General features: G+C 43.0%; 1 protein-coding gene across 1 annotated transcript in view; it reads right to left on the reverse strand.

The window, feature by feature from the left end:
* Positions 1–22,704, reverse strand: part of IL12RB1 (interleukin 12 receptor subunit beta 1) — a 253,753-nt gene that overhangs the window by 185,709 nt on the left and 45,340 nt on the right. The window contains exon 2 of the mRNA XM_044280404.1: positions 4,772–4,904. Within this exon, the coding sequence (XP_044136339.1) occupies positions 4,772–4,904 (133 nt within the window). The remainder of the gene's footprint in view (positions 1–4,771; positions 4,905–22,704) is intronic.

Here is a 22,704-nt window from a genome sequence, read left to right on the forward strand (position 1 = left end):
TGAGACCTTATATAGACAGGGCTGTGTCTTTCCAAATCATCTCCAATCAACTGAATTTACAAAAGGTGAACTCCAATCAAGGTGTAGAAACAATTGATCAAGATGATCAATAGAAATAGGAGATCCCCAGAGCTAAATTTCAAGTATAATAGCAAGGGGTCTGAATCCTTATGTCTATGCAACATTTTAGTTTTTCTTTAGCAAATTTCTAAAATTCTGTTTTCACTTTCTTATTATAGGGTATTGAATGCAGATTATAGGGTATTGAATGCAGATTGATGTTAGAAAACATGTTTTTTTTTTTCTTTCTTTAGCATCAGGCCACAAAATAAAAAATTGAAAAATGCAAAAAAAGTGAAGTGACTTTATAAATGCATTGTTTATAGGAAAACAATGTAACTTTACCAATTAGTTGTGCTACTTAAAGAGGACATGTGCCCTCTTTTGACATATCTCTTTATTAAGTACTTGTATTCCTCTTGTAATAACAATTGTGGAGCATCTTTTGACATAACTCAATGTTGTACCATTCCTCCGTTATTCCTATTTAAAGTTTATGAATAAATGTCACCAGTTGGGAGTGAGTCCCTGCACAGATATTATCAGCACTTATTGCTGGACCACTGCTGTATCCGTAGCATCTCTATAAAAGCCAATGTCGGTGGATTAACCCATTCAATGCCGCAGTCACGACATAGAAGGTGTTTGCAGTGAATGAGGATATCCATTGGTCCCCGTGCTGCGGTGATGGGTCAGAAGGCAGCTGATACTCTATAACTATATTACATAATCTACCCCGTCAGATAAACACCGTAAAAATAAATAAATAAAAACAGTGCCATAAAAGCCATTTTTTTGGTCACCTGGCCCCATAAAGTGTAATATTGAATGATCAAAAAAATCATACTTGTTTCACAAATGGTATATGTAAAACTGAAACAAACAAAAAAGTAGACATAGTTGATATTGTCACGTCTGTAACAACCTGCCCTATAGAAATAGCACATGATCTAACCTGTCAGATAAACATTGTAAAAAACTGAAAATTAAAACTGTGCATTTTTTGTTTACCTTGCCACACAAAAAGCGTAATATAGAGCGATCAAAAATTATATGTAGCCCAAAATAGTATCAATAAAACTCAGCTCATCCCCAGATGCCGCGTTTAAATGGCTGGTTTCAGTGCCATCACCAATCCTGGTCATTGTGGCTGGGTGGCAGCTGTATTATGCAGCCGACACCCACCCTGCTGCACTGAACCCGGGCCAGAAACACCTTACACATAATGATGTATATGAGTGGTGAATCCAATAGAAATATTGTCGAAAGACCTGAAGTGAGCAGTTTAAGGGATGAAATCCACCAACAACATAGTTGAAGCTGTTTTGTACAGAGGAATGGGCTAAAATCCCTCTAAGCCAATAGTCCAGGACCAATGAACAATCACTGGAAATGTTTAGTTGCAGTTATTGCTGCACAAGTTGGTCACACCAGATTCTGAGAGCAAAAAGTTCACATGTGTGAAATTGGATAATTTTCCTCAATAAATAAATAATCAAGTCTAATTTTTTTACTCATTTGTTTAATTTGGTTATCTTTATCTACTTTTAGGACTGATGTAACTTTAGGTAAAATTTATGCAGAAAGAGGTCGGTGCCTGTGTCACTACTCAGAGCAGTGGTGCAGGGAGCTGATTGTCAGGGCTGGGATAGATGACAACCCCTCACAGGTGAGGAGCTCTTGGTAATAATACAAATCGATTTGTTAGATTCCATTTGCTCCTTCCTAGTATGTGTTTGGACACACCTTCTCATTCAAAGAGTTTTCTTTACTTTCATGACTATGAAAATTGTAGATTCACACTGAAGGCATCAAAACTATGAATTAACACATGTGGAATTATATACATAACAAAAAAGTGTGAAACAACTGAAAATATGTCATATTCTGGGTTCTTCAAAGTAGCCATCTTTTGCTTTGATTACTGCTTTGCACACTCTTGGCATTCTCTTGATGAGCTTCAAGAGGTAGTCACCTGAAATGGTCTTCCAACAGTCTTGAAGGAGTTCCCAGAGATGCTTAGCACTTGTTGGCCCTTTTGCCTTCACTCTGCAATCCAGCTCACCCCAAACCATCTCGATTGGGTTCAGGTCCGGTGACTGTGGAGACCAGGTCATCTGGCGCAGCACCCCATCACTCTCCTTCATGGTCAAATAGCCCTTACACAGCCTGGAGATGTGTTTGGGGTCATTGTCCTGTTGAAAAATAAATGATGGTCCAACTAAACGCAAACCGGATGGAATAGCATGCCGCTGCAAGATGCTGTGGTAGCCATGCTGGTTCAGTATGCCTTCAATTTTGAATAAATCCCCAACAGTGTCACTAGCAAAGCACCCCCACACCATCACACCTCCTCCTCCATGCTTCACGGTGGGAACCAGGCATGTAGATGTCCATCTGTTCACCTTTTCTGCATCACACAAAGACACGGTGGTTGGAACCAAAGATCTCAAATTTGGACTCATCAGACCAAAGCACAGATTTCCACTGGTCTAATGTCCATTCCTTGTGTTCTTTAGCCCAAACAAGTCTCTTCTGCTTGTTGCCTGTCCTTAGAAGTGGTTTCCTAGCAGATATTCTACCATGAAGGCCTGATTCACACAGTCCTCTCTTAACAGTTGTTCTAGAGATGTGTCTGCTGCTAGAACTCTGTGTGGCATTGACCTGGTCTCTAATCTGAGCTGCTGTTAACCTGCAATTTCTGAGGCTGGTGACTCGGATGAACTTATCCTCCGCAGCAGAGGTGACTCTTGGTCTTCCTTTCCTGGGCGGTCCGCATGTGAGCCAGTTTCTTTGTAGCGCTTGATGGTTTTTGTGACTGCATTTGGGGACACTTTCAAAGTGTTCCCAATTTTTCGGACTGACTGACCTTCATTTCTTAAAGTAATGATGGCCACTTGTTTTTCTTTACTTAGCTGCTTTTTTCTTGCCATATTACACATTCTAACAGTCTATTCAGTAGGACTATCAGCTGTGTATCCACCTGACTTCTCCACAATGCAACTGATGGTCCCAATCCCATTTATAAGGCAAGAAATCCCACTTATTAAACCTGACAGGCCACACCTGTGAAGTGAAAACCATTTCAGGTGGCTACCTCTTGAAGCTCATCAAGAGAATGCCAAGAGTGTGCAAAGCAGTAATCAAAGCAAAAGGTGGCTACTTTGAAGAACCTAGAATATGACATATTTTCAGTTGTTTCACACTTTTTTGTTATGTGTATAATTCCACATGTGTTAATTCATAGTTTTGATGCCTTCAGTGTGAATCTACAATTTTCATAGTCATGAAAATAAAGAAAACTCTTTGAATGAGAAGGTGTGTCCAAACTTTTGGTCTGTACTGTATACAGGGAGTGCAGAATTATTAGGCAAGTTGTATTTTTGAGGATTAATTTTATTATTGAACAACAACCATGTTCTCAATGAACCCAAAAGACTCATTAATATCAAAGCTGAATATTTTTGGAAGTAGTTTTTAGTTTTAGCTATTTTAGGGGGATATCTGTGTGTGCAGGTGACTATTACTGTGCATAATTATTAGGCAACTTAACAAAAAACAAATATATACCCATTTCAATTATTTATTTTTACCAGTGAAACCAATATAACATCTCAACATTCACAAATATACATTTCTGACATTCAAAAACAAAACAAAAACAAATCAGTGACCAATATAGCCACCTTTCTTTGCAAGGACACTCAAAAGCCTGCCATCCATGGATTCTGTCAGTGTTTTGATCTGTTCACCATCAACATTGAATGAAACGCTTGATTGTTCGATGATCACGCTTCAGAAGCTTTGCAATTTTAAGAGTGCTGCATCCCTCTGCAAGATATCTCACTATTTTTGACTTTTCTGAGCCTGTCAAGTCCTTCTTTTGACCCATTTTGCCAAAGGAAAGGAAGTTGCCTAATAATTATGCACACCTGATATAGGGTGTTGATGTCATTAGACCACACCCCTTCTCATTACAGAGATGCACATCACCTAATATGCTTAATTGGTAGTAGGCTTTCGAGCCTATACAGCTTGGAGTAAGACAACATGCATAAAGAGGATGATGTGGTCAAAATACTAATTTCCTTAATAATTCTGCACTCCCTGTATATAAACTGAAAATGAGGTGTAAAGCTTAAAGGGAACCTGTCACCAGTTTTATGGTGTCCTAACTAAGGGCAACATAAATAAGTGACTGATTCGCTAAGCAAAATGCTGGGTCACTTTCTTTAATTGACCCAGTCAATCTGCCAACATCTTGTATTGAAAAGCTCCAGCTGATAATGATGAGTCATGAATATTTATGAGCTCCTGACTCTCCCCGCCCACCTGCTGCTGATTGACAGTTTGTTTCCATAGGAATCAGCAGCAGGTGGGCAGGGGAGTGGCTACAGCTGTTAATTAAAAATACGCTGGACTCAATGGCATCCCCCCGGACTCGAATCAGCTCGTTAGCATGCGGCATGCGGCATCTTTGTGTGTATATTATGAGGTAACCATCTGTCACACCAGTAAGTGAATACATCTAAGGTACTTTTTAGTAGTTAATGATTGTATATAATTAGTTAGATTATAATCAAATATCCACATGACAGGTTCCCTTTAACAAATACAATTTTGAATGAAAGTAGAACTAAACACCAACTTAAAAACTGAAAGAGGAAATGATAAGTCAGTGTAGGAACTATTAGCTGTCTGTAGAACATACCAATAATGCAATGTGTAAGTAGGATCTTCTGATTCCTCCCCAGCATTCCAACTACAGTTGCAAAAGTTATCTTTCAATGTGTATTTCTGGTAGCAAATAAGATCTTCAGGTGTCTTCTTTTTTTCATTCAAACCTGTATACAAACATTGATTATTTTATCATAAACCTTATAGTAAGAGTAATGAAACAGTATAGTGATGAAATAGAGATATCCCTAAACCAAGTAAAAACAGGCAACCCCATACAATTGTAGTAGCAATGGTCAACATGAATGTGCAGTCATGTAGAATCAATTAGTTATAGGTACACAACTGATTAACTGCCATCTTACAAAGTTACATAGGTAGTAGGCTTCAAAAATAGTTTCTGTGTGTCATTGGCTTTCCATGTGCACTGCTAGGTTGAAATGGAGATTTCTCAAGTATTTCCTAGCAATGGATAGTAAAATAAAGACCAAACACAGATGGTCTCCATGTTATGCCAGTGGTTTTCATGGACATAGACTTCTATAGGCATGTTTGGGTCTACAATATAGTCCAAAGTAGGGAATGTCTCTATTGTTTTTCCTCTGACACACGATAATTGGAAAAACGTGTGTGAATAAACACTCTAAAATCAATGGATATATGTGCTGTCTGTGGAGAACACGGACAGCATACAGTGCCTTGCAAAAGTATTCACCCCCCTTGACTTTTTTCGTATTTTGGTGCCTCACAACCTGGAATTAACATGGATTGTTTGAGAATTTGCATAATTTAATTTACAAAACATGCCTACAACTTTGAAGATTTTTTTAAAATTATTATGTAGCAAACAACAAATTGGACAAAATAACTGAAAAAGTCAATGTGCATAACTATTAACCCCCCTAAAGTCAATACTTTGTAGAGCCACCTTTTGCGGCAATCACAACTCCAAGTAGCTTTGGATACGTCTCTATGAGCTTGCCACATCTTACCACTAGGATTTTTGCTCATTGCTCCTTGCAAAACTTGTGTACAGCACTTGTGTACAGCAATCTATAAGTCCGACCACAGATTTTCTATTGTTTAATCTGGGGACACATTGAGGAATATGTTGTAGAGAAGGCAAATTTCTTCAAGTCTGACCACAGAATGTTTGTTGGATTGAGATCTGGTCTTTGACTAGGCCATTCCAACACATTTACATGTTTCCCCTTAAACCACTCAAGTGTTGCTTTAGCAGTGTGTTTGGGGTCATTGTCCTACTGGAAGGTGAACCTCCGTCCTAGCCTCAAATCACGCACAGAGTGGTACAGGTTTTTCAGAAGAATTTCCCCATATTTATCACCATCCATCTTTCCCTCAACTCTGACCAGTTTCCCAGTCCCGGCTGCTAAAAAACACCCCCACAGCATGATTGTGACACCACCATGTTTCACTGTGGGGATGGTATTCTTTGGGTAATGTGATGTGTTGGGTTTGCGCCAGACATAGCGTTTTCTTTGATGGCCGAAAAGTTTAATTTTAGTCTCATCAGACCAGAGCACCTTCCTCCATACATTTTTGGAGTCTCCCACATACTTTTTTGCAAACTCACAACGTGCCTTATTGTTTTTAGCTGAAAGTAATGGGTTTCTTCTGGCCACTCTGCCATAAAGCCCAACTCTATGGAGCGTACAGCTTATTGTCATCTTATGTACAGATACTCCAGTCTCTGCTCTGGAACTCTGCAGCTCCTCTAGGGTTACCTTAGGTCTCTGTGCTGCCTCTCTGATTAATGCCCATCTTGCCCGATCCATGAGTTTTGGTGGTCGGACATCTTTTGGCAGGTTTGCTGTTGTGCCATGTTCTTTCCATTTAAATTAACTAATGCCAACCAAGGCAATGAGACCTATCTTGACCCAGGTATTACTTAAAACTTCACTTTTATTTCTGGATCTACTAAAAACTGAATATCAGTAGGTGAGTGATTAAATTGCTTATCTTTATTAGTTTTCTACAAAACAAAAACCTAACAGTTAAAATTACAGTCTCCACTTCACAGAAAAAGACTTAGTGAATGACACTGAGGAGGATAGGGAGAGTGCACATCTCCCTCCTTCTCACTAATAAGTCACAGTGTCGCCGTCTGCAAGACTAATAGTAGCTATATACTGCTGTATGTGGCAGTGTAAAGCAGAGGGGACTTATGCGACGTCAACCCTCTATAAAGGGAGAACAATTGGCTCCCATACACACAACTAGTTGGCTAAAAACTGAACGGCCAAATGCACCACAATTCAGGCAGACACTAGTAGGTGTATATCAAAAATGATTGATTGGCAACTGTGCTAATTGCTAGTCCATCCGGACAAGCACAGTTTAAACACTATGAAACTGGAGACCGCACATAAAAAAAAAAAACTGCCCCGCGACATGTTTCGCCAGATAACTGGCTTCTTCAGGGGAAATGCCTCTGCCCGCCCGTTTACTCTCCTCCTCTCTCCTTTTCCACTGCGGCTGTGCGGTCAAATTCGTAGTGGGCGCAGTGGAAATGGAGAGAGGAGGAGAGTAAACGGGCGGGCAGAGGCAAACGGAGGGCGGGGTTATGAGCCGTTGAGGTGCTGCCTGGGGCTCGGACGATTGAGATGCCGCCCTGGGCACTTGAGAGGACGCATTTACAGAATCTTAAAAGTTCATTTTCGGCTGAAAGAAAACTCCATTAGATACAACAAAGGTACCTTTTTAAGTTCTCGGTGGCACATATAACGCTATTTGATCAGTCTAATATGCTCAAATGTGGTGACAGACTCCCTTTAATATTTTTAAGAAAATTTCCAAAACCCACTTTTTAAGGACCAGTGTCACAGGACGCCGGCGAAGTGCTTCTCCTCTCCTGCACCGGTCCTGCTTTAGCGCCGATTGGGGAGACACTCGGCGTATTGGTTGCTAGGGCAACGGTTCCTCTCTGTGCGGCCGGCGTCCACCGTTCCCATAGTAATGCTCAAGGTGCTGAGAGCAGAGCTGGGCACTCGGCGCTCAGCTACTGATATGGTGGGAGGTCATGTGGCGCCGGCCATGTCACATGACCCTTGGCCTTCAGTATATAAACAGGCAACCTGATAGCCACAGGTTGCCTGTGATTAATTGTCCTAGGCTATTTGTTATTGTGTTCCCTCCACTATCTGTTTTTTGACCCGCTACTGCTTGCTCCTAGTTCCTGACGTGACCTCCTGGCTTGACCGTCGGCTTGTGACCTGACCTGTTCTTGTTCATTCCTGTGGTACTATATTACTCTCCTGGTATTTGACCCCGGCTTCTCCTGACTATTCTCTGCTTACTCCATTTGTACTCCTCTTGGTATTGACTCAGTCCGTTCACTATCCGTTGTTTGTCTTGTCTGTCCTCCTAGCATGTATTCTAAGCTAGGGACTGCCGTCCAGTTGTCCCCTGTCATCAGGACTTGCGAGGCAAGTAGGCAGGGCCAGGGGTGAGGGTGGAGCGCAGTGGTCACTATCCTTCCCCCTGTGTGTGTGTGTGTGTGTGTGTACGTGACCGTGACAGAATCACAGGCCCATACATCATCATAGACCATTTACAGAGTCTCACTGACCATGTACAAAACCTGGCGCAAATTGTTCAGGAAATGGGGGAGAGGTTACTGGCCTAAGAATCCGCCCAGACGCTCCCAATATCTTCTCCGGCTGCTCTGCAGGCAGAACCTCATGTCAAGTTGCCGGATCGGTTTTCAGGAGGCCGCAAGTGCTTTTTGGCTTTCGAGGAAAGCTGTAAGCTATATTTTCGCTTGCGGCCCTTATTCGTCTTGTTCTGACCAACAGAGGGTCGGAATAATTATCTCCCTCCTCCTGGGAGACCCTCAGGAGTGGGCATTCTCCTTGCCTCCTGACTCTCCTTGCCTCAGATCCGTTGACGCATTTTTTTCAAGAACTGGGGTTTCTGTACGATGAACCCGACAGAGTGTCTGTAGCCGAGTCGCACTTGAAGGCCCTCCATCAGGGTGATAGGCCAGTTGAGGACTACTGCACCCAGTTCTGTAAATGGTGCGTACCCTCCGGCTGGAATGAACCGGCACTCAAGAGCCAGTTCAGGTCAGGCTGGCTGAGAATCTTAAGGATATGCTGGCATGCTACCCCTGTCCTGAGACCTTAGAGGAGACCATGACTTTGCCCATTAGATTGGACAGACGTGTCAGGGAGAGACAGCGGGAACATCTGTTTTCTCCACAGGGTATTTCCAAACCTGAACCTGCTCCTGTGGGACTCAAGTTGAAGGCACAGATGGACTAACCTATGCAGCTTGGTATGACCCAAAGAGAGCAACGTTGCTGACGAGGCAACTGTTTCTACTGCAGCGACTTCGAACATTGGGTTCGTCATTGTCCCAAGATTCCTTCTTCCGGAAGATCGTCCAAGTTTGAGGGAGCTAAAGACAGGGTACTTCCAGAGGTGGTAAGAAAGAAGTGGTTGCTATCCATTTCTGTGGCCTTTGGGACCCTCAAGGGGTCAGGTAGAGCATTCGTTGACTATGGTTCTGCCTTTAGTTTTATGGATCTTGAGTTTGCAGTACAGGTGGGAATACCCGTGTTGAATCTGTCCACTCCTTTCTATATTGTCGCCATTGACTCCACTCTCCTGCTGGGAGGAACTGTCAAGCTTTGTACTCCTGAAATAACCTTTTTCGGTAGGGGTGTGTCACACAGAGAAGTGTTTTTATTCTCGAAAATCTTCCCGTAGAAGTGGTCTTAGGGATACTTTGGCTTCAGCTACACAACCCGGTCATTACCTGGACCATGGGTGAGTTAGAAAAATGGGGTCCCAATTGTAACTCCTGTTTGACCTTTGTCCATGCAGGGGTTTCCTCCAATTCTATGTCGGTCCCTCCGTATGATGAAGAGTTCCAACATGTTTTTTCCACATCCGAGTTCGAGACTCTTCCTCCCCATAAACCCTATGACTGCGCTATAGATTTAGTGGCAGGGTCTAGATTTACCAAGGGACGTATTTACAATCTATCTGGTCCAGAGCGGAACGCTATGAAGAAGTATATTAGGGAGAGCCTTAAAAAGGGACATATTCGACCCTCCATCCCTCCATGGGTTTTTGTTAAAAAGAAGGACGGTGGTCTCAGACCCTGTATCGACTACAGAAGGTTGAGCAAGATTACCAGTAGGAATCAATATTCTATCCCGTTGATTCCTGACTTGTTCAACCAGGTTTTGGGAGCTTCCTGGTTTTCCAAACTTGATTTGCGAGGGGCACATAACCTGATACGTATTAAAGAAGGAGATGAGTGGAAAACTGCCTTCAGAACTCCAGAGGGGCACTTTGAGTATTTAGTCTTGCCATTTGGACTTAGCAATGCCCCGGCAGTTTTTCAGAATTTAATGAACGACATCTTCAGGGAGTTTATCGGCAGATTTATGATCGTATATCTGGACGATATTCTGATTTTCTCTTCTGATTGGGAGTCCCATGTATCTCATCTCAGACTGGTGCTCGGGATCCTCCGGTCAAATTAGAGAAATGCGTGTTTGGAGTACAGGAGATTTTGCATCTAGGGTATATCCTTACTCCACACTCATTTAAAATGGATCCTAAGAAGGTTCAGGCGATTCAAGACTGGGTGAGACCATCCTTCCTAAAAGCATTACAACGCTTTTTAGGATTCTCTAATTACTATCGTAAGTTTATAAAAAAAAAGATGGAGAGGAGTTATGACATTGGGAACCGCAAACTACTGGCCATCAAATGGGCGTTTGAGGAGTGGAGACATTTTTTAGAAGGGGCTAAACACTGTGTCACGGTTCTTACTGACCATAAGAATTTAGTGTTAAGCCGCTAAACGCCTTAATCCTAGGTAAGCCAGGTGGGCCCTGTTTTTCACACGTTTTAATTTTTCTATTACTTTCAGGCCAGGAAGTAAGAATGTCAAGGCGGACGCCTTGTCCCGAAGCTTTTATGCCTTCCAGCCTCCTGACACCCCTCCTGAACCCATCCTGCCGACTAATATCATTTTGGCATCAATTTCTGCAGACAACTCTTCTGAAATCGCTTTAGCACAACATCTTGCCCCTGCACGGACACCCTCAGATAAGTTATTTGTTCCTGGGCACTTCCGTCTCTGGCTTTTGGGTGAGTGCCATGACTCTGTTTTATGCGGCCATCCCGGTATCGATGCCACAAAGGGACTCATGTCTAGGTCTTTCTGGTGGCCCACATTATCTACAGATTTCCGTTTTTATGTGTCTGCTTGTGAGGTATGTGCCAGATCTAAAACTCTGAGAACGCGTCCTGCTGGTGAATTACGACCCCTACCCATTCCATGCAGACCATGGTCACATATTTCCATGGATTTTATTAAGGACTTGCCATTCTCTGAGGGGAGGTCAGTGGATTGGGTAGTGGTCGACTGATTTAGTAAAATGGTGCACTTCGTCCCTCTGATTAAGCTCCCTAATGCCAAGACTCTAGCATCTTTGTTTATTGACCACATTGTACGCTTGTATGGAGTTCCCGAAAATATTGTCCCTGACAGGGGTGTGCAGTTTGTCTCTAAGTTTTGGAAAGCATTTTGTCAAAGGTGCGAAATTTCTTTGTCCTTTTCGTCAGCCTTCCATCCTGAGACCAATGGGCACATGGAATGGTTGAATCAGATGATTGAACAATTTCTGAGATGTTATGTGTCTAACAATTAGCATTGTGGGTGAGATGCCTTCCGTTGGCAGAGCTTGCCATCAACAATCTGGTGAACTCGTCCACGGGGGTGTCTCCATTTTTCTGTAACCTGGGCTTCCATCCTCGTTTTAGTTCGAGTCCTTCAGTGTCCTCACTCAACCCAGAGGCAGATAGTTTTACTTCAGAACTGTGCACAGTCTGGGCCCGGGTTCTAACAAACCTGGAAAAGGCCCAGGAGGTTCAGAGGGCGCAAGCTGATAAGAGACGCTCCAAGGGAGTTAATTTTGAGGTCGGTGACAAGGTGTGGCTGTCCACCAACAATCTTTCCTTGAAAGGGGTTTCCAGAAAGTTTGCGCAGCGTTTTGTTGGACCCTACGAGATTATTGACATTATTAATCCCGTGTCTTTTAGATTGAAACTACGTGACTCTCTTCGCATTCACAATGTATTTCACAAATCACTGCTAAAGAGATACATTTCACCCGTGGTTCCTTCACAAGGACCTCCTTCTCCTGTGGAGGTAGAGAGCCGAGACAAATTTGTCATCTCTAAGATTATTGATGTCAGGAGGGTTCAGAACTCTTTACATTACTTGGTCCATTGGAAGGTTTTCGAACCTGAGGAGAGGTCCTGGGTACCAGTGCATACGATGCATGCAACCAATTATTATTATATATTTTTTTATAAATAATCTTTATTAAAATTTTTCCAGTTCTTACATAATTTTTCAATAGTCATCTTATTCTTACATGATTATATTAATTAAGTACAAATATTTATTTACCCCAACCCCCCACCCATCGTTTGCCGGAGGCTAGAAAGAGAAAAGAAAAAAAAATGTAAGGAAAAAAAAGAAGAGAAACCGTTGTATTTAACTCCAATTGCCCCTTTGCCTTTTTCCCTGTGCCCTGTCTCGCCATTTCCCTACAACACCCCTAACCACCCCTTCCTCCTCCCTGAAACCAGTCCAGATACTGTATCTATTTAGAGCCACAGAGGTGGACAGTTCACATAAAACAGTATATCTATCACGTGCGCATAAATCAACAGTTTCCTATATTCACAGTCAATTCACGGCCCATTATCAGTTAGCAGTTCTTCTCTGCTATTAGTGATGTAGTAGTTAATCAATTGATTGAACACTCTACAGTCAGTAACATCAGCCGTATCCAGGTAGTTAGTGTCGCAGGGGTCCCTGACATTAATTAGTTGTAGTTGTTTAGGTTAATTTCTATTAGTTCCTTGTAGTAAGTCAGTCCCCATACATTCTTGTATGGTTGCTTCCAATTCCGCTGACGATACTCACATACCAGAACAATTTCAGTTACCAACTGATTATCTTAATATGGTTAGTTAATTTAAAACAAGACTCGTAACTGTAGTGGTGAAAGTCTCCAATGGTTATTAGTGTAAAAGTCTGTTGCAAGCACACCGTTAGTTAGGTTAGTTGAATTAACTCATGTTCTCCATTCTTTCATGCCACTTCACATATAGCGCTGTATGTCAGTTAACAGGTAGCACTTGTTGTATCATGCTCACATTCAGCTTATTATCTAAATTTTTGAGTTTTTTCACCCTCCGCAATCAGCGGGCCTCCACCTTTTCTGTCACATTCCAGCCTCCTTTCTAAGCGCAAGCTGCAGGAGGGGGGACACCTCCTGAATGCCGCATGTACACTTTTAGATCCAGTTATCGTGCCCTTTCAAACCCCTACACAATGCTAATGCATCCACCTGTATATCAGCTCGATTGATAGTAGCTCATTTGATAAAGTTCCAGCCGGAGAAAGAAGAGCATCTGTACCTCTTACCCCCTCACTAAGGAGGGGAGAGGGGAGGAGGGTACTTACGCACCACCGGGACTGCTTCTCCAGTTCTGATCTGAATCATGCATTGCACCACTCGACTCCCATCTGTCCAGGACCGGGGAACTCGCTCTATGCTTACTTCAAACCCGAGGAGACAGAACAGCCAGTCGACTGGCAGGCAGCGGGATAACTGGCAAGCAGCTGGTCGGCAGACAGCAGGACAACAGCAGACAGCGGAGCATCAACGAGCAGCGGGGCAGCAACATCACCGAGCGACGGAGGACGGCATGCAGCCGAGCGGTGGCTGAAGCAGAATAACATCGGGCCGGGCGTTCAGCGTCCGGAAGGAAGGTGCGCACGTCCCCAGTGTGCGTCCGCACTCATGCTCCGCCCTTGTTCCCTACTGAATGTGTGCGACCAATTCGATTAAAAAATTCCACCGTGAACACACAGAGAAGTTGCTCCTGTGCTCCTTGGTTCCAGAGGCCCCTTGTGGAAGGGGGGTACTGTCACAGGTTGCCGGCGAAGTGCTTCTGATCTCCTGCTCTTCCGGCGCCCTAGTGTGACACGGCGGCAGACACACACGCTGCATCCTGCTGTAGCACCGAGCAAAGAGCCACTCAGCGTCTTTGTTGCTGGGGTAATGGGGTGCGGAGCGCACCTGGACGCACGCTTCCTCTCTGTGCTGCCGGCGTCCCCCGTTCCCATAGTAATGCTCAAGGTGCTGAGCGCCGAGCTGGGCACTCGGCGCTTGGCTACTGATATGGTGGGAGGTCATGTGGTGCAGTCCACGTCACATGACCCCTGCCCTTCAGTATATAAACAGGCAACCTGCTAGCCACAGGTTGCCTGTGATTAATTGTCCTAGGCTATTTGTTATTGTGTTCCCTGCGCTGTATTTTGACCCGTGCCTGTTTTTTGACCCGCTACTGTTTGCTCCTAGTTCCTGACGTGACCTCTTGGCTTGACCTTCGGCTTGTGACCTGACCTGCTCTTGTTCATTCTTGCGGTACTTTATTACTCTCCTGGTATTCGACCCCGGCTTCTCCTAACTATTCTCTGCTTACTTCATTGTACTTCGTAAACCCTTTAGGTGTTACACAAGAATTAAAGGAAAACGGAGATGAAATTTCTAAATTGCACTTTTTTGGCAATTTTTCAATTTTAATCAATTTTTTCTTTAACACATTGAGGGTTAACAGCCAAACAAAATCAATATTTATTACCCTGATTCTGCGGTTTACAGAAACACCCCATATGTGGTCATAAACTGATGTAAGGGCACACAGAAGTGCGCAGAAGAAAAGGAGCGCCATATGGTTTTTGGAAGGCAGATTTTGCTGAACTGGTTTTTAGATGCCATGTCCAATTTGAAGCCCCCCTGATGCACCCTTACAGAAGAAACTCCTACAAAGTGACCCTATTTTGGAAACTAGGGGATAAGGTGCCAGTTTTATTGGTACTATTTTGGGGTACATATGATTTTTAAATGCTCTATATTAAGTATTTTGTGAGGCAAGGTAACCAGAAAATGGCTGTTTTGGCAGTTTTCATTTTTTATTTTTTACAACATCGTCTTGTGCAGGGGCTCGTTTTTTGCAGGAAGAGTTAACGTTTTTATTGGTACTATTTTTGGGTACATATGAATTTTTTGATTATTCTCTATTACACTGCTGCAAGGTGACCAAAAAATTTGTTGTTTTGGCAGTTTTTATTCATTTATTTTTACAGCGTTCACCTGAGAGTTTAGGTCATGTGACATTTTTATAGAGCAGATTGTTATGAACGTGGCAATACCTAATATGTATACTTTTTCTTATTAATTTATTACACAATAATAGCATTTTTGAAACAAAAAAATATATATTTTAGTGTCTCCATAGTCTGAGAGTCATAGCTTTTTTATTTTTTGCCCGATTGTCTTAAGTAGGATCTCATTTTTTGCGGGATGAGGGGATTTTGTGGGACATACGCCTTTTTGATCACTTGGTGTTGCACTTTTTGTGATGTAAGGTGACAAAAATGGCTTTTTTTTTACACAGTTTATAGTTTATTTTTATGGTGTTTATTGGACGGGTGGATCATGTGATATATTTATAGAGTCGGTCGTTACGGACGCGGTGATACCTAATACGTGTGTTTTTTCCCTTTTTTCTATTTTTTATTGTAAAATCAGGGGAAGGGGGCTTTTTTTATTTTTTTAAGTGAAGAAAAATAGTCCACCTCTCTGAACAATTTTTGCGAGGCTGTGGTTGCTGCTTCACAAAAAGATGATCGTCGACAGATTAAGAAACTACAGACTCCATGGATAGAAGGCTTATGACGGTTGTTGAAATGAAGGATGGCTATGATTGGTCACTGATTTTTGGAGGTAAATGTCAGAAATGTTTATTTGTAAACTTTGAGTTGTTTGGTTATTATATAAAAATAAATAAAAATATATGGCTTTCAGAAAATGGCAACACAAAAACAAGTGGTTCATTTATCAAACTGGTGTAAATTAGGGATGGCTTAGTTGCCCATAGAAAATTACTAATTTTTCCACATTTTCTGTAAATGTAGATTTATTTTTTTATAAATAAAGGAAATAAATATTGACTCAAATTTATTGCTAACATGAAGTACAATGTGTCATGAGAAAACAATCTCAGAAGATAAGTAAAACCATTCCAAAGTTATTACCACATAAAGTGACACATGTCAGATTTGCAAAAAAAGACCTTGGTAGGAAGGTGATTAGGTGAAAACTGGCCTTGGGTAGAAGGGGTTGAAATGATGTATTTTTAGACCCTAGCTAGGAGACAAATTAAAATTATGTCTGGCTTTCCTCACTGGTCAGAATCAAAATAAGTTTTAGAGTTACTGTGTATTTGTATGCTAAATCACAGAGCGAAAGAAAACCTACAGCCACTTAGAGCTGAACCTAGAGCTTAATGGTAAGGTTTTTGGTTTATAAACCTGTCCTTCAGGTTCAAGACCCAATAGTAATCTTAAAAAAATAAATAAAAAAATGAAACCATAGCTAAGAGAAAAATTCAAATGATGTTTCACTTTGATGTCTGACTTTCCTCACTGGTCAGCATCAGAGTCAAAATGAGTTTTAGATTCATTGTGTATTTTTATGTTAAATCACAAAGCTAAAGAAAATAGCTGAACCCGGACATATCCCCATTTTCACCTAGGCAGCCCCCTGATATGAACATCAGAGCATTTCATGCTCCGATGCTCCTGCAGGGAAAGGGCTGTTTGTTTATATTTTTACACTGCTAGATGGAGGATTCACCAGCACTGAGGGGTGGACTTTAGTGCTGCACTAGCTGCTTTACAGGCTAGGACAGCACTAAAGCCCGCCCATTTGTGCTGGTGACATCACCGGGCTCACTGCTAGGCGTAGGCCTCCACCTAGCTTTACCCATGGAGAGCCCAATACCTCACTTGATCTCCAAAAACAGCCTTTGCCCTGCGTGAGAGAGGAGAGCATGGGAGCATGAAATATCAGGGGGGCTGCCTGGGTGAAAATGGGGATATGTCCGGGTTTAGCTCTGAACCTAGACAACCCCTTTAGTGGGAAGGCGTCTGCTTTATAAACCAGTAGCGTTATAGATAGAAACCTTAAAAAAACAAGAAATAGTATTTATCAACCCTAGCTAAGAGACAAATTCAAATGATATTTGAATTTAATGTCTGACTTTTCTCACCTGTCAGCGTCAAATGAGTTTCATATATAATGTGTATTTTCTGCTAAATCACATAGCCAAAAAGAAACAAACCCGGACGTAAACCCACTTTGCACCCTTAAATAAGTGAATCCTCTATTGCACCCTAAAGTAAGCGAACCCTCTATTGCACCCTAAAGTAGGTGAACCCCCGATTGCATTCTAAAGTAAGTGAACTCCCTATTGTATACTAAAGTAAGTGAACCTGTTATTGCATTCTAAATTAAGTGAACCCCCTAGTGCTCCCAAAAGTAAGCAAAGCTACTATTGCACCCTAAAGTAAGTGAACCCCCTATTATACCCTAAAGAAATTGAGCCCCCTATTGCACCCTAAAGTAAATGAACCCCTTATTGCACTCTAAAGTAAATTAACCTTCCTTTAACACCCTAAAGGAAGTGAACCCCTTACTGCAACCCAAAGTAAGTGAACCCCCTATTGCAATTCAACGTACGTAAATCTATTTACGTACTTACTTGAAAATGCAAATAAGGTTCACTTAGGGAGGAGAAGTGGATTCACTCAGTGTAATGCCTAGGGTGTTTGGCAGCCAGGGCGGGTCCTTTCTCTGGCACCCCCCATACCTATAAAAATGGTGCCACCTCACAATAGCGTTGCCCTCATTGTACAACCTTCACAATAGTTATGTCTAGATATGTGTCCCCTAATAAAGTCTACATTGTGCCCCCTCATGGTAGTTATGCCCATAGTGTGCCCCTTTAAAGTACTTACCCCTTCATTGTGCCCCTTTCACTGTAGTAATGCCTTATCTGTGCCCCCTTCACAGTCGTAATACCCTATTTGTGCCCCCTCACAGTAGTTATGCCCTCTCTGTACTCCGTTCACAGTAGTAATGCACTCTGTGCCCCATTCACAGTAGTAATGCCCATTGTGCCCCTTCACAGTAGTAATGCCTATTGTGCCCCCTTCACAGTAGCAATGCCCATTGTGCCCCTTCACAGTAGTAATGCATATTGTGCCCCTTCACAGTAGTAGTGCCCATTGTGCCCCCTTCATAGTAATAATGCCCATTGTGCCCCTTCATAGTAATAATACCTATTGTGCCCCCTTCATAAAAGTAATGCCCACTGTGCTTACGTCACAGTAGTAAAGCCCCCTGTGCCCCCTTTACAGTAGTAATGCCCTCTTTGCCCCCTTTGTAGTAGTGATGCCCGCTGTGTCCCCTTGGTAGTAGTAATGCTCTCTGTGCCTACTTTATGGTAGTATTGCCCTCTCCTCTATGTCCCCTTTGTAGTAGCAATGCCCTCTGTGCCTTCTTTGTAGTAGTAATGCCCTCTCCTCTGTGCCCCCTTTGTAGCAGTAATGCCCTCTCTGTGCCCCCTCAGAAGAACAAAAAAACATAGTAACTACTCACCTTGTCCCATTACTGAAGCTCCATCCTGCAAACACAGATGTGGAAGGAGCATTTGCAGATTCCTCACACACAGGCCAGCAGTGCGATCTGTGTCTGCAGGCTGAATGGTGGAGAAGGGAGAAGTCTCCTTGCTTCACCATTCTGTGCGTCGCCAGATGGAAGGAGGGGAAGAGCGAGGAGCGCGAGGAGCTGAGTGGTCAGTGAGTGACAGGACTGCAGTCCCCAGCTTTCCAGCAATAAGCCCTTCCATCTGTATTGATGGAAGTGCTCATTGCTTCTGGCACCCCCCTAGCAGCGGGCACCCAGTGTGGACCACCGGAAACCCGCCCCCCCCCCCCCTTTCTTAGAACGCCACTGGGTTCACTGACTTTAGGTTGCAATAGGGATTGCAATATTGGCAGCCCATCTGGACAGTCCCTCACTGGTCTGGAGACCCTCCTCTAACCCTGACCCAGGTGGTACCCGTCCTGCTGTGCAGAGTTATCAGAAAGTGAAGCAACGTCATCCCTATTTCCCTAATCACCATTTCTCTGCTTTCGGGGTGGGTGCTTCGCTTGGCTGGACATACAGTTCAGATTAGGCCAAGTAGGGAAATTTAGGGACAGATACCGTATCCTGCTGCCTACTCAAGGGGACCCGAATTGTGATGGCCCACTGTATCCCTCTGCATACTGGAGTATCCCATACCATTGTGTGTCAACATGAATGGTAAGACCGCTCAGATTACTATAGAAAATGGATATATCGATAGCACTACTTTATTTGCTGCATTTTCTTATTGTTTTGAGCAATACCTTCCATTTTATGAAACAAGGGCATTATACGTTAAGTTTTAATATGATAACCCTGGGGTTGCTGGCCCCTTTTTGATTTTTCTGCTCTCTAAAGGAAGTGAACTCCTTATTGCACCCAAAACTAAGTGAACCCCTTATTGTAACTCAAAGTACGTGACCCCCATTACAATTTAACGTAAGTCGACCCACCTCGCACGTTTTTGAATTGCTAATGCAAGTAAGTGAACTCAATTTATACCCTTAGGTACAGTAAGTGAACCTCTTTTTGCACCCTAAAGTAAGTGAACAACCTATTGCAACCTAAAATAAGTGAACCCCTCATTGCATTCTAAAGTAAATGAACCTGTTATTGCACCCTAAAGTAAGAAAGTAGGTTTACTTACATTGAATTGCAATAAGTGGTTCACTTCTCTTAGGGTACAATAAGGGATTCACTTACTTTAGGGTGCAATAACAGGTTCATTTACTTTAGAATGCAATAAGGGGTTCACATACTTTAGGGTGCAATAACAGGTTCACTTACTTTAGGTTGCATTGGCAGTTCACATACTTTAGGTTGTAATGGGAGTTCACATACGCTCATTTCCTTTCTCTTACTGAAAGGCTAGTAGCAATTCATTCATAACTTCTAGTAGAAATAATAAAGGAATGGCACAACATAGAGCCATAAGAATAGATGCTCCAGAACTGTTATTACATGGGGATGCATGAAGCTATTAAAACAGGCATTTCAGGAGAGGTGAAAGGTCCTCTTTAAACCATTATGCAAAAGTAGAAAATTTTGAACATATTTGATAAACATATTCCTCCCAACTCAAAGAAGTTATTTTACTGTACAATAAAGGGTTGAGGAGGGGGGACACAATTGTGGAGTTGTTAGCTGAGAGGGTTTGCATTCCTTCTCTCCCCAAAAAATTAAAATAGCCTAATTGATATTTGTGCTCGGATCGACTATCAGAGTGACAGTAACCTAAAGCATAGCAGTAGAGTAGTGGCGGAACTGCTGTAAAGGGTAGCCTAAAGGGGGCCACCCTGTATGTTAGGATGATATGAGGGTTGGGTAGGAGGGGCACACCGCTGCTGTGAACGTGAAACGAAGGTAGCTGACAGGGGGAGGGCGCAGCGGTGCTCTATATGGGATGTGCGGGAGCCTCCCCTCCCACAAATACGGCAACTGCGTTACCTACACTTGTGCTCGGATCGACTATCAGAGTGACAGTAACCTAAAGCATAGCAGTAGAGTAGTGGCAGAACTGCTATAAAGGGTAGCCTAAAGGGGCCAAAAATACAAGACACGGTAGTAGAGGAAACAAGGAACTGTATTACAGTCACATTATGACAGCAAATTCTGAAAAGCCAATTACATCTCTCGTTTAGGGTTGGGTATGTAACGAGTGTAACACAGTGATTTCCAACGACCCAGTTTCTTTATAATGTGAACAGGTACGCTGTTCTTTGACGCGGCTGAGGCGGCTCCTATTCTGAATGAATGGCCGGTTATGCTTAATGGATCGACATCTAGTTTAGGCAATAAGACACGTATGTACTTTAGGAATGTTTGAATGCTTAGGGGGCCGGAGTTGTATGCTAAAAGAGGGGAGTTGGGTGGAGCGCATTTGATCAATACCGACCATTCGTTAAAGACTGCCACTGGACATCACTTGTTACCCATAGGGAATTATTTCACCTTTACGGTCTCACCTGGTCTTGTGGTCTTTGTATGATCAAGTGTAAGGACATAGTGGGAACCTTGGCATTTTAGTTGTTGTTTTTGCACAAAGGTACTGCTAGTGATAGGGCACGTAAATTCCCCAGGTCATAGGAACCCATCGAAACATAAATACAGGGCTGTTTTGATCAAACCGAAGGGGTTTGCACTTAACATTATAGAAATGTATTTAAACATTTCACCTGAGAATGGTTTCCTGGAAATCTTAATAACAGTTGATGTATCATGTATTCCTTTTAGGATTGCTTTAATAGGGTGCGCTAAGAATAAAGATGACCTGTCTGGATAGGAAATATGCCAATAGTGTTGTATTCCGGCTAAATATAACTTGATTGTTCCGTGGGAAAGTTTAAGATCTGAGTGGCAAAATGCTATGAACGCTAGTAGGTATGTGATGTGATCCAAACCCTGTTGAGGACAAGACTGTTGGAACCTAGTAAAATGGGACCAAGCCGTCTTGTAAGTTCTTGCCATGTTCTTGTATAAAGACTTCTGAATAAGAACCCTGGCTGTATCCAGGTGCCCCCTCAATCCATGACTAACAGGTTGTGCAATGGTGTTGGAGTTGGTGTTGGGTCCGCTTCCGGTGAGATCTGAAATAAAAACTGGAACTTATACTTAGACAGTGTGTCTGCTGCTAAATTTACCTTCCCGGGATGTATACACATTCGAAATGGAATTGGTGTTCCAAAGCCAACCAGATGAATCGCCTCATGAACGATATGATCTCTCTGGACACTGATCTACCCTTATTTAGCAGGGCGGCCAGACCTGCATTATCAGTTAAAATTAATACTGTGTGCTTGCTCCAGTACGCTCCCCATGCCTGTGCTGCTGCGACAATAGGGTAGATTTCTAATAATGAGGAAGATCGAGAAAACCCTGGAATGGTCGTGACCTCGGACGGCCAAGAGCTGGCTTGCCAGTGACTGCCGTAAATGGCCGCAAACCCTATGTCATGGTCTCACCTTCTTGCTGTTCTCCTTCGTTTGACATGTGCTGGCGGCCATCTTGGTTTCTGGGTTTCTTGTAGCCTCCCACCCTGCGGCTTATCCTTCCCACTGGGAGGAGCTGGATGCCCAGCTCATATATATAGGAGGTCTGTGACTTCAGTTCCTTGCTTGGTCCTCCTGTGTTCACATGCTTCTAAGACTGCTGCTGCTTCTGGTTCCTGATCCTGGCTTCGTCTGACTACCCTTCTGGTTCCTGATCCTGGCTTCGTCTGACTACCCTGCTGGTTCCTGATCCAGGCTTCGTCTGACTACCCTTCTGGTTCCTGACCTCTGGCTTCGCAAGACCCTGCTTCGGTTTAGCCATCCGTTTGGACTTTTGCCTGACAGCTTGATTTTCAATAAAGCCTTCTTATTTCCACTTATCTCTTGTTGTACGTCTGGTTCATGGTTCCATGACACCCTATTGCCGACGAAGCATCAGAATGGAGGATCGGAGACTCGCTAGATACTGCAGGATTAAAAAATGAAATGCCGTTCCAATTGGAAAGGAACTGGTCCCACATGATCAGATCGGCCAAAGCTTGTTGATCTAAACTCACCTGGCTATCTTGGTCTGTAGTTAATGGAAGCAGGCTAAGAAGTCTAGAGATAAAAGCCCTGCCCTGCGGGATAATCCTCATGGCGAAATGAAGCATTCCTAGTAAAGTCTGAAGATCTGCTCTGGAAGAAAAATGCCTGCTGGCTAACTTATGAACCGTGTCTCTGACTCTCTGTAACTTGTCCTGAAGCAAACTAGCCTGTAATGTTTCTGTTTCTAGCTGGATGCCTAAGAAAGTCAACCTAGTGTGCGGGCCGTCGAGTTTGTGATCAGCTACTGGTACTCCGAGCTTCCTAAAGACTTCAGTTAATACCCCTAAATCCCTA

Source organism: Bufo gargarizans, chromosome 1 (genome assembly GCF_014858855.1).
Source record: "Bufo gargarizans isolate SCDJY-AF-19 chromosome 1, ASM1485885v1, whole genome shotgun sequence".
NCBI lineage: Eukaryota > Metazoa > Chordata > Amphibia > Anura > Bufonidae > Bufo > Bufo gargarizans.